We start from the raw sequence: 13621 nt of genomic DNA, 5'->3' as shown, positions 1-13621 counted from the left end.
GATTATAGTTACATAACATATAATATTGTGATTTACTTCATAAATCCTTACATTACAGCAAAAAAAAAAAATCTAACAAAATTATTTTGTCTTGTTTTATGTGTTTTTCATCTTTCAATAATACATTGATATTTCATCACTTTCTAAAGTTGTAGATCCAAACATACACTAAGAGTGTGTTTGGATAGAGTATTTTAATGAAACAATTTATTTTTTTTGAAGATTTCAGATTTCTTTGTAATGAAAGGTTTTGTTTGGACAGAGAAATTAAAAAGCATTTCAAATGCAAGCATTTTTTTGAAGGATTTCAATTAGCTAAATTAGTAGAAATTCAAATACCCTCAAAATTGGTGGAATTTAAAATTCTTCTCACTCAACCTCACATTCTAGATGATCCGAACAGGCACGAAGACCCGGACGTGTCCGACGACCCGGACGAGCCCGATGACCCGGACGAGTCTGACGACCTGGACGGGCCTGACGAACCGGACGAGCCTGACGATCCAAACGGGCCCGATGACCTAGACAGGTCTGACGACCCAAACGGGCTCGACGATCCATACGGGCCCGATGACCCAGACGGGCCTGATGACCTGGACGTGCCAAACAACCTGGACGAGCCCGACAACCTGGACGGGCCCGACGACCTGGACGGGCTGACAACCCAGACGAGCCCGACAACCCAAACGAGCCCTTCCAAATCATTGGGCTCGACAACTCGGACGTGCCCGACGACCCAGAAGTGCGAAACGATGCGGGCAGACCCGATAACCCAGACGAGCCCGACGAGCCCAATGACCCAGACAGGCCTGATGACCTGGACAGGCCAGACAACCTGAACAAGCCCGACAACCTGAACGGGCCCGACGACCCCAACGAGCCCGACGAGTCGTCGGACGTGTCCAAGTCGTCGGCCCTGCCCGGGTCCTCAGGCCCATCCTAGTCGTTGGACCCGTCCGGGTCTTCGAGCTAGTCTGAGTGTACGGGCCTGTCCGGGTCGTTGAACCCGTTCAGGTATTCGGAATCGTCCAGGTATTCGGCCCCGTCCAAATTGTCGGGCTCGTCCAGCTCGTTGGGCCCGTCCAAGTCGTCTTGATCGTCGGGCCCGTTCGGGTCGTCGGACCCATTTGGAGCATTAGGCCAATGACCTAGACAGGCTGGACCGGGCCATATTGATGAACTTGACGGCACAATCGTGCAGTATGGGCCGTTAGGCCTCTAGATCATTGGGCCACCCAGCCTGTCTGCTCTTCCCAGTCGGTCCAGCTCGGGTGGGTCATCGGGTCTAACCAATCCGGTTGCGTAGTTGGGTCTGCCCGACCCATCTGGGTTGTCGAGCATATTTCCAAATTTATCATGAACTCAAAACATAATGAAGCGTAAAATAAATATTGTTAAAATTAAATTTTATCTCACAATAAATTCAATTTTTTTTCCAAACAAGAAATTGAAATGTAAGGTATTTTAATTTCCTTATCCAAACAACTTATTTAAAAAATGAATGGAATTTAATTACAAGCAATTCAAATACAAAACATTTCAATTTTTAAGCATTGTTGAAATGTTCCATCCAAACACAAGGTAAAGAGTGAATTATAGTTAATGTAGGAACCTTTGAAATGAAAGTAGATGACGAGTGAACTATAATTAATGGGAGAACTTTACTGATAAAAGTAGATCACGAGTAAAAAATCTGATTTCATGATGGAAGAAGAATCAATAGTGGTGATAACAAAAGGGATAGGGTGGAAAAGAACAAGACGAGTGGCAATAATACAACATTGTAGAAAGATGAAAATTTGTAAGAATATGCAAAGTGAAAAGGTAAGAAAATAAGACAATGACATGATATCACTGAGAAGAGAAAGGAGAATGAAATGAACAATGAGAAATCATATAAGATTTTGCAGATATATTTAAAATAACTTTAATACATACTTTATGATATAATGATTCTTTGGGAATAATAAGGTGTGAATCAAAATCTCACATTAGGTAGAATAGAAAAAGTTCAATACTATATAAAAATAAAGACCCATAAGATCATTATCTTAAGATTTTGGGATAAAAATGATGTCAAATGGTTTATATGTGTAAGACTAATACCATATATATATATATATATATATATATATATATATATATATATATAATTACAATCTCTCAATATGACTATAACTATAATCCATATGAAAGTATATATAAAACTATCAGTTGTATCAAAACCAATGGTTTGGAGTGATTGATCGCATAACCACAACTAAAAAGGGTCACCATATATCTGAAGAGAAATATACCATACGACTCAAAGACGAAAATATATATTATGATACATATTACGCGTTATTTCTATGTAACATGAATAAACTTACTAAATTCAGTATTTACATATTTCATTGGTTAAGTAGACATTAATACGTCTTAACGATAGTACATAATATGAGAAAGGGAAGAAGGAGTACAGAGTAGGTAGTACAATTTGATAGTACGTTAATATATGGCTTTTTATGTATTAACTTTTTACATGGGGTAAGATGGTTGTACACACAAAATGCATTATAAAAATCAATGTCTATTTAACATAGTTGTATGAGTAATTGAAGTAGTATACTGCAAATATATAACATTAATTAGTTTAATAATTAAAGTAAGAGAAAATGAGAGAATTGTTATGAGAAGATGCTACTGAAAGGGGCGGTGAAAAGGGGGAAAACCGTGCGTCGCATCTAAAAAGAAAAATCAAATGTGTTTATGGTATGTGATCTAATCTAAAATTTGAATAAAGCATAATAGTCACAGACAAGAAAAGTCAAGAGCCGCGACAATCGCGATCTTTCCTTCCTTCTTCCCTTCACTAACCCACCGGCCGCCACACCACACCACACCACGCAGTCAACCTTCTACAATCATACCCGACCCGTTTTCGTTACCACAATAACTGTAAAATCTTTCACAACAAACACGTGTCTTCATTCTTCAATCATCACTTCTAACTGCTCACACCTACGCCACGCCACGCCACCACTCCATTCCACAATGCTTCGTTACCTTTTGCTGTTGTTCTTATTGGGCCTGGGAGCCCGGGTGGAGTCACACGAGGAATCGGGCCCCTGGAGCTGCAACTCCGAGTCCGAGATCCGAGTCGAGGCCAATTTCAAACCCGGCGTTATTACACTGGATGGCCACGCCGACGATTGGAAGGACATTGATGGGTCCTACTTCCCCCTCCTCCCCGCCCTCGACCCTGACGCTGAGAATGAATTCAAAGGTGGAAAGATGAGCGTTAAGGTATCGCACTCCATCCGCTCCAGTTAACTTTCGCCAATTTTTTTTTTCTGTTATTTTTCTCACTGTTTTTTATTTTTTTTTTTGTAGAGTGTGCATGATGGTCGCGATATCTTCTTTCTGTTGCAAGTCGACGGTGATTATGCGTACTCCAAAGGGTAATAATATATGCCGTCACACGCATAAAAAAAAAAAATACTTCTTGCTGGTTTAGCTTGTTTGTTTTGATACTAAACCAAACTTATTTCTGTTGATAATGTTTTGAAATTAAATGTTATATGTTTGTAAAGAAGATAGGATAAATCATAATTATCAATTTAAACTTTACATACATCTTATACGATTTAATCATTTTATCAATTTATCCTATTTATTAACATGATGTTCCACTAAGGTGAGTTCCTGTGTAATGTCTGTATAACAAAGTTTTACACCCATATTACTTATACATCAAGTTCTTTATATGTATTATCATCTTCTTCTTTTTTTTTTCTTTTTTTTTTCTGTGTGGTAGTTTGTGACGAGATTTTTTATGGTTGGTGCATTTTTTGTTTTGCAACGCAGTGAAAGCAAGAAATGTCCATCTGTTGCTCTCATGTTTCAGATAGGAGATGGTGCCTCTTATCATAATGTAAGCTGATGCACTGAACAATAGTTTGTTCAAATGTTTTTCATGTTTTGCGGTCTTTGTTGCTTTCAATTATAATCCTGATCCTTTATCAGAATATTTTTATGAAACATTATTTGATAAAGATTGTGTCGATTGTTATAAGATGGGTGGCTGTGAGGAACATTCAACCTCATGCACTAACAAGACCTGCAAAGGTCATGAAGTTGACATTATGCACTTTTCCATAGGAAGTGCTATTCCAGGCCGGCTTTATGGTGGCAATCCCTTGGACAATAGGGATGGAAATGGTGGCGACAGGTGATGGGTTGAAAAGTTTCTTAACTTGTATTGTGTTGTTTGACAATTCATGATAGCTATTTTTTTTTTTTTGCTGGATGTGTTCATTCAGTTTCCTATATTTTGGTTGTTCAGGTTTGGTCACTTGGTTGATCTGTATGCCTGGAATCCACATTGTAGATACTTGGATGGAACTGGTCCTCCAGGTTCTGGTATGTACAAGGGCAACACCATTAATGAGAATTATATGCTTGTATGACTGAAAAAACAGCAGAATAGGATTAAAACACCCTGTGGAATTTGAAATTACTGGTCCGTAGTTGCTTCGCATGACTTCACTCTTGTTCACTAACCACATCTTCCTTCATACTTATGCCCATTATTCTGGTGTTCATGCAATTCTTTAAGTTGGAACATGCTTTATTCTTCTACATACATTTTCTATTACCATATTGCTTGTCTTTTTCCCCTTCCAGTGTTGTCTGTATTTTCTATTGTACATTTATTTAGTTTGCTTACTTATTAATATCCTTCACAGTTTACTCACTTTAGCCATATAAAAAAAAGTAACTATATCTTATTTTGAACCAAGAACGAGGTGGTCCATTATTTTATTCCTTTAGCATAGCATTGGAAATTAAGGTTCACGTTGATATTAATCTCTTCTAAATTTGCTTCTTGTTTTTTTTCTCAGCAGTTTTTGTAAAATAATTTATCTTTGCCCTACAAATCCCAATTTAAAATTGATGTAACTTTACATATGAAAATGATTTAAGTAGTGATTGAATTTTGGCATATGTATGATGTGTCTTAAATTACTTTAAGATGGCTTCATTCACATCGGAAGAAAGGGATGTGCCAAAATTAATTAAGGCATTTCTTATCCGTATATTAGAGGACATGATGGAGATATAAGTGCTTTTAATGGTATAAGATTACATAAGACAACTTTTAAGTTCCTAAGTCTGGTAAAGGTGATAATTAAGTTTTAAAATGGCATGACACAAGATTGACAAGTGCTGTTATTGGGCCCACAGTTCATAACACTCAACACAATAGCTCCAAGCAGTATTTCATTGAAATCACAATCTGTCCTACATCAGTTACTTTATACTGAGTGGTATTTTCGTAATCTTAAACATATAATATTTTCTCTTTGTATCTAAAATGATGTGTGCACATAACATATCCAGTCTCATAATGGCAAACCGATTTACATTATTTTCCTTATCTGTAGAAAAAGCATCATTTCAGCTAGTATAGCAAAAAAAGGTTTATTTTACTAGGTGAAATTAGTCACATGAAAAAGTCTTTTAATTTGGTTAAAAGTCAAACTTCAAAAATATTATTGTTCCAAAATACCTTTCTTAACCCGTCGTGAGGCCTTTTTTGGAAAAAAATTGAAATGGAGTCATCAAGTTCCAAAGCCGGTAATACTTTGGAAATGGTGACCCTAATGATATCAATGGACATGAGATTGAAATATTGGTGTTTGTTGGAAGTCCCACATTGACCAGAGATAAGACGAGTTTATAGTATATAAGTGGGTGCAAACCTCACTTACAAATTGGTTTTGTGGAGTTGAGTTAAACTTAAAGTCCACTTCTTAACATGATATCAGAGTCATTGTTAAAGCCTATCCTACCAAGATTTGTTGTTTGTTGGGCATATTGTTCCACCAGCTATCGGGCCGCTATCGGACCACCCTTAATGTCAAGTCACACACTCGAGATGTATACACCTCAGCGTAAGGGGAGTGTGTTGGAAGTCTCACATCAACTAGAGATAAGGCGAGTTTATAGTATATAAGTAGGTGAAAACCTTACCTTGCAAAAAGGTTTTGTGGGGTTGAGTTAGGCTTAAAGTCCACTTTTTAGCAGTGCTAAAAAGAGAGTTTAGGCTACTTTTACTCAAAACTCTCACATCGCTTAGAAATCGAGGTTAAGGATAGTTATAAACACCCTTCTTATATAACCCACCATTGATGTACCTTTTTAAAACAAAATCGCGATAGAGCCATTGAATTTCAAAGCAGACAATAACCTTGGTGCAATGACCCTATCTATGTCAGCAATGAGGTTGGAACAATTGTATATCATGTGATCCTATTAATAGATGTCCTTGTACTCTCCCTTGCCCTTTTAATTATTTCCAATGTCCTCTATACGTGGCCAAACCACCTTACCCTATTTTCTATGTTTTTTCTTTTAGTTAGTTCCATATTATTATCGTTTTGTGTACACTCCTTCCGTATCTTGTCCTTTTATATTACTCATACCTTTTTCTTGTTATCCCTATAAAGCTTAACATTGATATCATAAAGTATAGTTAGATGCATATAAGTACCATATAAGTTGTCCTTGAACTCTAGTAGGTACTTTGCACTCACAAATGATGTTCAATGTCTTTCTCCATTTGAGTCAACCCATTTATATCTTGTGGGTGACAACCTTGTTAATTCATTCATCATTTTGAAGTATTGGTATGAAATATTTAAACCTATAATCTTGTGGTGTGGCATCTCTCAATTTTATTTTTGTTGAAATGTTAAGTCTCATTGAATAAAAATGAACAAGTGAAGTATCATATGAATGAAAAAAAAAATGCAATTCGAATACCTTTGTTGAATATCCTACATCAACTAGATATAAAGCCAAAATATAGTATACAAGAGGGTGAAAACCTCAACTTACAAATCAGTTTTGTGAGGTTGAGTTAGACTTGAAGTCTATTTTCTAGGATGGTATCAGAGTAAATCCTATAGAGGGTTCTATGACCATCATGTCACCCGCTATCTGACCACTCATAAATATGTAGTCCTATACTTGAGATGTCTAGTCCTCAACATGAGAAAGTGTATTGGAGATCTTACCTTAACTAGAGATATGACCTAATTATTATATGTAAGCGGGTGCAAACCACCTTGAAAGTTGGTGGTTAAGTTAGGACTAAATTCACATTTTAAAAACCTTAAAGATTTTTATTGAATGTGGTGTCATGTTCACTTATGTAGTTAATCTCGTGGCAGATAGAAGGAATCTTTCGATTGTTTTATCCACTTGGATTCAAATATAGTGTTAAGTTGATGGTTCACTCATACAAATATAAAGAAATTAGTGGTGGATCTATGGATAAAAATCCTTTGTATTGAAAGTCTTTCTCACAATAGATCTATATGCAAATGTCAAATGTTGTGTGCAATTGATGTGAGGAAATAACGATTGAGCTTTAGGGCCACACGACAATGCAAGTATTATAGTATATTGACTATAATGGCTAAGCTTTAAGGAATCATTGAATAGTCAATGGATAAAAAAAGGTTTATGCTCAAGAGAGACCATACCATGTGAAATAAATGTTCACTTGAAGAAGAAATTTTGGAGCATAAGTGTGAATATAATGTTTTTACATTTAAGAGTGAACAAATTGAAGTACATATAAGTGAATTGAACCTGCAAAACTAATGCCTTCAAGTTTTAGATTGAACATGGTATCGAATTCTCTTGTATAGTTTGTCCTTGATCCACTGATAGATATATTCCTAGTGTTTTATGTCATTAGATTCCCAACAATTTCCAAGTCATATTCTTATTGTCTTTTGTTCAAGTTACTATGTGTATACTTCGTCAGACTCATACTTAAGTGAAAAGCTTTTGTTTTCAAAGTTTACTTTCAAAGCTAAGTTTAAGTTTAACAACTTTCCTTGATTAAAAAAAACTGCGTAATTTGTAGAAAGCAAGGCAATTTGGAATACTCCTTTGTATGTCTCTAGTAATCACATTCAAGACTAAGTAAATCAAATAAGGACTTAAGTTTGAGCCTTTTTGTTGTCCAATCCCCATTCAAAATTCCCTCATATTGCCTCATGCAGTTTTCACTCTACTGGTTATCATATCATAGATTTCTTTTGTAGGTTTGATATAGGTAACAAAACATTTCTTTTCCAAAGTTATTCACTACACTTCTCTTGATACTCTATTACAAGTTTTTTCAAATTCAATAAAACTTATATGCAAGTCTCTTTATTTCAGTATCTTTTCATCTGCCTTGTAAAATATAAATGAGTTCTGTTGTACACCTTCCTAGTATTTCTCTTGACACCTGATCATAAGTTTTTTTGAAATTTCTTACTTCAGTATCTTCTCATCTAGCTTCTGAAATGTAAATGACTTCATTAGTAAACCTCCCTAATAGAAAACAAAATTTGTTCTCTATAATCCTGTCTGTTCTCTTAAATCTATGCTTGACCACATTTTACATAATTTCTCAGTGACCGACAAGTTAAATCCTCTGTAGTTAACATAATCCTGTATATTATCTTGTTCTTGCATGTACAAACTAAAGCTCTTTCCCCCGACTTAATTGACATCATAGATCTCAAAATCTCATTGCGGGCTGATAACCCACCTCAAAAACTAGTTATTAAGGGGAGAACCAAACACTTAAATACTCATCAAGTGTGACACTACTTGATATGGGACTTAGACACCCCCACAATATTAAAGTCCTTTCATGGGACAAATTATACTTTGTGGTCGTATGCACTTTTAAACTTCGACAAAAATACTGTCTAAACCAACAACTTAACTATAATCCATCCTTTTCTGGGTCTTTTTTTTTCCAGCATTGCTACCAAACAAAATCTATTTGTGAACTTAAACTTCCTCTCCTATGAATGATTTGATGTTCCTCCTCCTTCTTGAAACAAATGTTCATAATTCTAAAATCTTAAGTTCTAAAGAAATAAAAAGTAAACTGTCATCCCTTATATAGTTTTCTTAAACTAGAACCACATGAACTATAAATTGTATTGCCTCACAGATGTCCATTTAGATGTCTTCCTAGGAAAATCTTCTTGTGTAATGCTTTGAACCAATCCCATCAAATCTTTCTAAAGTTTTTTTATTTTTTTAAAGTGCTTCAGAACCTACTTGTGGTGCATAACTACCAATAATATTGATGGTCTCGTTTGAACCAATAGTTTGAAGGTTCAAATTTGGCTTAAATTTTTTTACATCCACCAGCCTCTCTTTCCAATCCTTGTCCACAACAATACCCACACTATTATTCTCTGTAATTTTCCCAGTATACCAAAGTTTAAATCCCAATGTACCTAACTCAACTTTTTCTCTAACCCATTTGGACTTTCGTCGTACATAATGTTAATCATCTTCTGAATCATGTTGCCTACCACCTTTATAAACTTACCTGTCAAAGTACCAATATTCCAAGTAGCAAATATCTCTGAACTAGCTCCTCTGTTCATATCTGCATATGTTCTAGACACTACGACCATTCTTCCTTATTTGACACTGTATATGGACATTGATGCTGCGACTCTAGATCATTTGGCTCTGTGCTCAAGTCATATAGCTCGTTACCTCGCTAACTAACATCTGAAATGAATCTCTACAAGAATTATGAATTAAATTTATGTTGGTAGATTTTGTTTGTGCATAAATTTGTTTGGGCATTTTGTTGACCTATTAATGTTTATGGTTGAGAGTTACAATAAAAAGTCTATTATTTCATAAGAATTGAATAGAATGATAACGCATCTATTTTCAAAGAGTTAAAATTCTGAAAGGAAAGACACTTCCCTCCAGGCAATTAATTTTTCTTTCATTTGTGTATTATGACTTGGAATGTTGTGGGTTATATATATAACATTTTTTATTTTCAACCCATCGCATGTTGATACTTGGTAATCTTATAACTTTTTATCATTTAAGGTATATAGATTGACCCTTTTTCTGTTTTCAGCTAATGATTCTAGTGCGCAGAATGACTGGAAGGGTGCCTGGTGGCATAGTAGTTTCACGGTTCACTCAGGTGACTGATTCATTTTAGATTAAAAAACAAGTAGTATGTCCTATCAATTAATAATAGTTGGAAGCAGAATTCAGACTGAATTTTTGGTTGATAGTGACAGGAATGCCAAAACAATATTTTCTGAGCAGTAGTTAAAATATGTTTCCTTATATATACATGCTACTTATGAAGTAAATGGTTCGTATATATGATATAAAACATGCCTTGTACTGTGCTTCATTTATAATTTTTGTTTTATGCTATGTCAACAGCACTTGAAAATTTTTCATACATGTTAGTGGCGGTTGCTTTCAATTGGTACCGTCTATGTAGGTTAATCTCCCACTAAGTGCCAAAAGTTCAGTGATCCAATAAGAAGAAAATCCACTTTGTTTCTTATCTTGCCATACAAAATATCCCTTTTTTGGGGACTAGACCCATATTTTCGTTCTCAATAGTTACAAGCATCGTCACTTTAGTCTCTATTATTCAAGTTATCATCAAATCAGCCGTTCTTCGATTACATTTTTCTTGAGATCGAGAGACTAAATTCTTTTGCATTGTTTAGGTGTTATGTTGATGTTAAAATATAAGGAGTATTAAAGTGATGATTTTTTGCTCTATTGAGGGGATTATTTTGATGATAAATGTCTGAGTACAAAAAATTCGACACCTATGTTCTCGTGAGACAAAAGTAGGGATTTATTCTATTTTATGTTAAAGCATATTTTGTATTCTATATTTCTAGTGTATGAAATTCAGTTGTGGACTCAATTAGGTGCTGGGTCAACGGTAAGAATAATAATTGATTATCTGGTTGAACCATATGTGTGTACTAAATACTTCCCATATATCAAAACATCAGTGTTTTTAGCTTTTGAAGTTATTTTTTCCAGTAATACCTACTCATATAAGTAAAAGTAATTAAATATTATTATTTATATTGAAAGAGAGATGACAGTAAATAAGAATTAAAGATATTTTTTTACTAAATTTTTATTTCTGCATCTCGTGTAATTGATGTCTTTTTTACACAGACGAAAAACAGCAACACTGCTTTGTGAGATGATTTGATTAGTAATTAGTTGTTTCTTAGTCAGGGTACCTTAAAAGACTGTTAATTTAAAACTGAGGTAGTATAACAACAGGAACATAATAACTAACATAGTTTTGGTGTAATTCTTGTTTATATTATGTAATAAGATCAAATTATTAGCTCACAGATTCACACGTTATTCTTTACCTGTGGATAACCCTAAATATTTTACGAAACCAGTAAAATTTATTAACCTCAGTTATTTTTCTTGCTGGTTCAGACCAGTTCAATCACCGCCTCTGATTTGTTGGGTCGAGCTGTTTTTATTTTATTAGAGTACCTTAACTACATTATCTTAAATCTTATCTCTCTGCTTTATTTTTACCCTATCATTTAGTTTCTTAGCATCTTTTTTCCCTTCTATTTTATGTATTGGTACTCACATGCTTGTCTATAACAGGTTTCGTAGAGGATGAGAGTCCATATACAGATAATGGAAAAAAGGGCACATACTTTTTTGAATTTTCCAGGCCTTTGAGGACTATGGATCATCTTCAACAGGTTAGAACCTAGAAAGTAATATGACATTCACAAGTTTTATTTGCTAAGAACTTGCAATGATTAATTGATTTTTTTTCCCATCAGCTCAATTCTTTGTTCTCAAGTTCTCTCTCAATTAATCTTTGAGCCTTTTGTAAATCTAATATTGGTTTGTGGATGAAAAACATAAGAACTTATTATTTATCGATTTTGATCAATGCTGGCAAGGTGTATCCCAGGTCAGGTCATGCGATGCACAATATTTTTTCAATAGATTTCTATGCTGTTTTGTTGTTGAAACAACTTTGGCTTTGGATGAGATTGCTATACTGTATTGTTTGTTTTACATTCTTCACAATGCAAACTTGCCTTCTGAATACATGTTTATTGGCTATGGCCAAAAACTAAAACATATCGGATTTAGATCACTGCCTCTCTTTTTTGGGTTTTGTTTGGGGTGGGAGCATTGATGAAAAAGATCTTTTCAAATATATGTGCTTGAAGGAATTTTTCTGAATCATGTAGTTTTTGTTTTGACAAATTGTGTTTTTACTTTTAGCTTCTTACTAGCTAAGAACCCATTTTATAGCTTAATTAGAGAGAACTGGAAACCCAATGTATTTTTGTTTCAATAGTTCTGTACGTAATAATATCTGTATTCCAAAACTTCATTCATAAAATAAGTAGCAAGTAAAATGATGCAAAATAATACCTTGCAGGACGTGCAATTTAACATCGGTGGATCCAGTAAGATGTCTGTTGGTTTCTGGTATCCAGTAGATGGTCAGCCATGGCATGGTTCTGGACACTACTCTGTTAATTGTGATTGGGTTCCCATTGACATATCTGTTGGCGGTTCTTTGAGTGGCAACTCAGTAGATGCAGCATCAAGTAGCTCGTGGAATGTGGCTAGTGCCTTTTCCGTTATACTCTCAGTAGCAGCACTTTGTGTGTCTGTGTTTGTGAGCTATCGGGTGTTCAATCCCAAGAGTGTTGTTTCCTTTACACCGTTAGAGAGCAACAACCTTTAAATATTGAACCAACAGCTTAAGTTTGAGATTGTACTATTCATTACGTTTGTACTAGATAGGTTTGTACTGTGTAGTGCTTTCTCTTTGCTCTATTTTTTTATTGTAACTGAAGCATTACTTTAGTTATTTTAAGCAGTGTTAGAAAAGTATTAATTCATTATCTGCATTATGGAGTTCCATCCTCTTCGGCTTAGTTGTTGCAATTGCAGTACTATTTGCAATTGGAACCCGTTCAAAGGAAGAGGATGATTTTGGGTATAAATAAAAACAAAATGGGAAAAAAGTGGAAGCATGACTCCTTTCTTTTTGGTACATGATTGCATAACTCTCGAGACTGATTCTAGTTGAAAGTAATGTTCTTTAGGTAACAACTTCACAATTTGAAAATTTTAACATTTCAGACAAACTTTGCCTGAAGTTGTGGTATATCTTCACTTCAATTAGTCTCAATTAAGTAATACATTGTTCAATACAAAAGGCATACAAAAGGGAAGTTAACTTGATATCATAATATGAGGCATAGGTGATATATAATTGAACTTAACCCTTTGCTTATTACTGTATTAAGGTTCAAATTGCATAAAGGAAATTAGAAGATGTTCACTTATCAAAAGACACTGCCAGACGTAATACTGACATATATATAATGTATAGTCGTGTTGGTTTCTGTATCAACGGTTTGGGTCTTTTATTTTTCTGTTTTGTAAAATTTAATATTTTAGTAGCGATGCCTACATTACTATTTGTTGAATTGTAATGGTTCCTTTGATGAAAAAAAAAAGTTACTGTGATCGAGTAATTAGATATCGTCTTAAAATGAGAGAAGCACGTCGATGGCATAAACAAGTTATACTCTTTCAAAAAATTATGAAGCAAACGTAAAAAGCGATGAATTTCCGCCTCCCTATCATATCAGGTTAACTCGCAGAAACTGAGACTGTAGGTTTTGAATGTCAGCAATAAAGACAAAACTTGAGCAAGGTACTACATAGTGCATATTAAATTAAAATC

At 34.8% G+C, this 13621-nt stretch overlaps 1 protein-coding gene across 1 annotated transcript; it reads left to right on the top strand.

Moving 5' to 3' along the window:
- Positions 1–2796: 2796 nt before the first annotated feature.
- Positions 2797–12767, top strand: LOC114191546 (heme binding protein). The gene is made up of 8 exons (XM_028080771.2): positions 2797–3288; positions 3376–3443; positions 3850–3916; positions 4059–4213; positions 4328–4404; positions 9956–10024; positions 11500–11600; positions 12299–12767. The coding sequence occupies exons 1-8, from the start codon at positions 3037–3039 to the stop codon at positions 12608–12610; spliced, it is 1101 nt and encodes a 366-aa protein (XP_027936572.2). The 5' UTR covers positions 2797–3036; the 3' UTR covers positions 12611–12767.
- Positions 12768–13621: the final 854 nt, after the last annotated feature.

The sequence above is a fragment of the Vigna unguiculata genome, chromosome 7 (assembly GCF_037176805.1).
Source record: "Vigna unguiculata cultivar grain cowpea cultivar isolate G323 ecotype 2 chromosome 7, ASM3717680v1, whole genome shotgun sequence".
In the NCBI taxonomy this organism is placed as follows: Eukaryota; Viridiplantae; Streptophyta; class Magnoliopsida; order Fabales; family Fabaceae; genus Vigna; species Vigna unguiculata.
The sequence above is the reverse complement of the archived record's forward strand: the minus strand, read 5'-3'. Positions and strand labels throughout refer to the sequence as shown.

Excerpts from the sequence above, each read along its gene's own strand:
- LOC114191546 (XM_028080771.2), top strand. The coding sequence starts at position 3,037 with ATGCTTCGTTACCTTTTGCTGTTGTTCTTATTGGGCCTGGGAGCCCGG. Across the intron at positions 4,405-9,955 it reads AACTGGTCCTCCAGGTTCTG|CTAATGATTCTAGTGCGCAG; the intron begins GTATGTACAAGG and ends TTCTGTTTTCAG. Across the intron at positions 11,601-12,298 it reads CTATGGATCATCTTCAACAG|GACGTGCAATTTAACATCGG; the intron begins GTTAGAACCTAG and ends AATACCTTGCAG.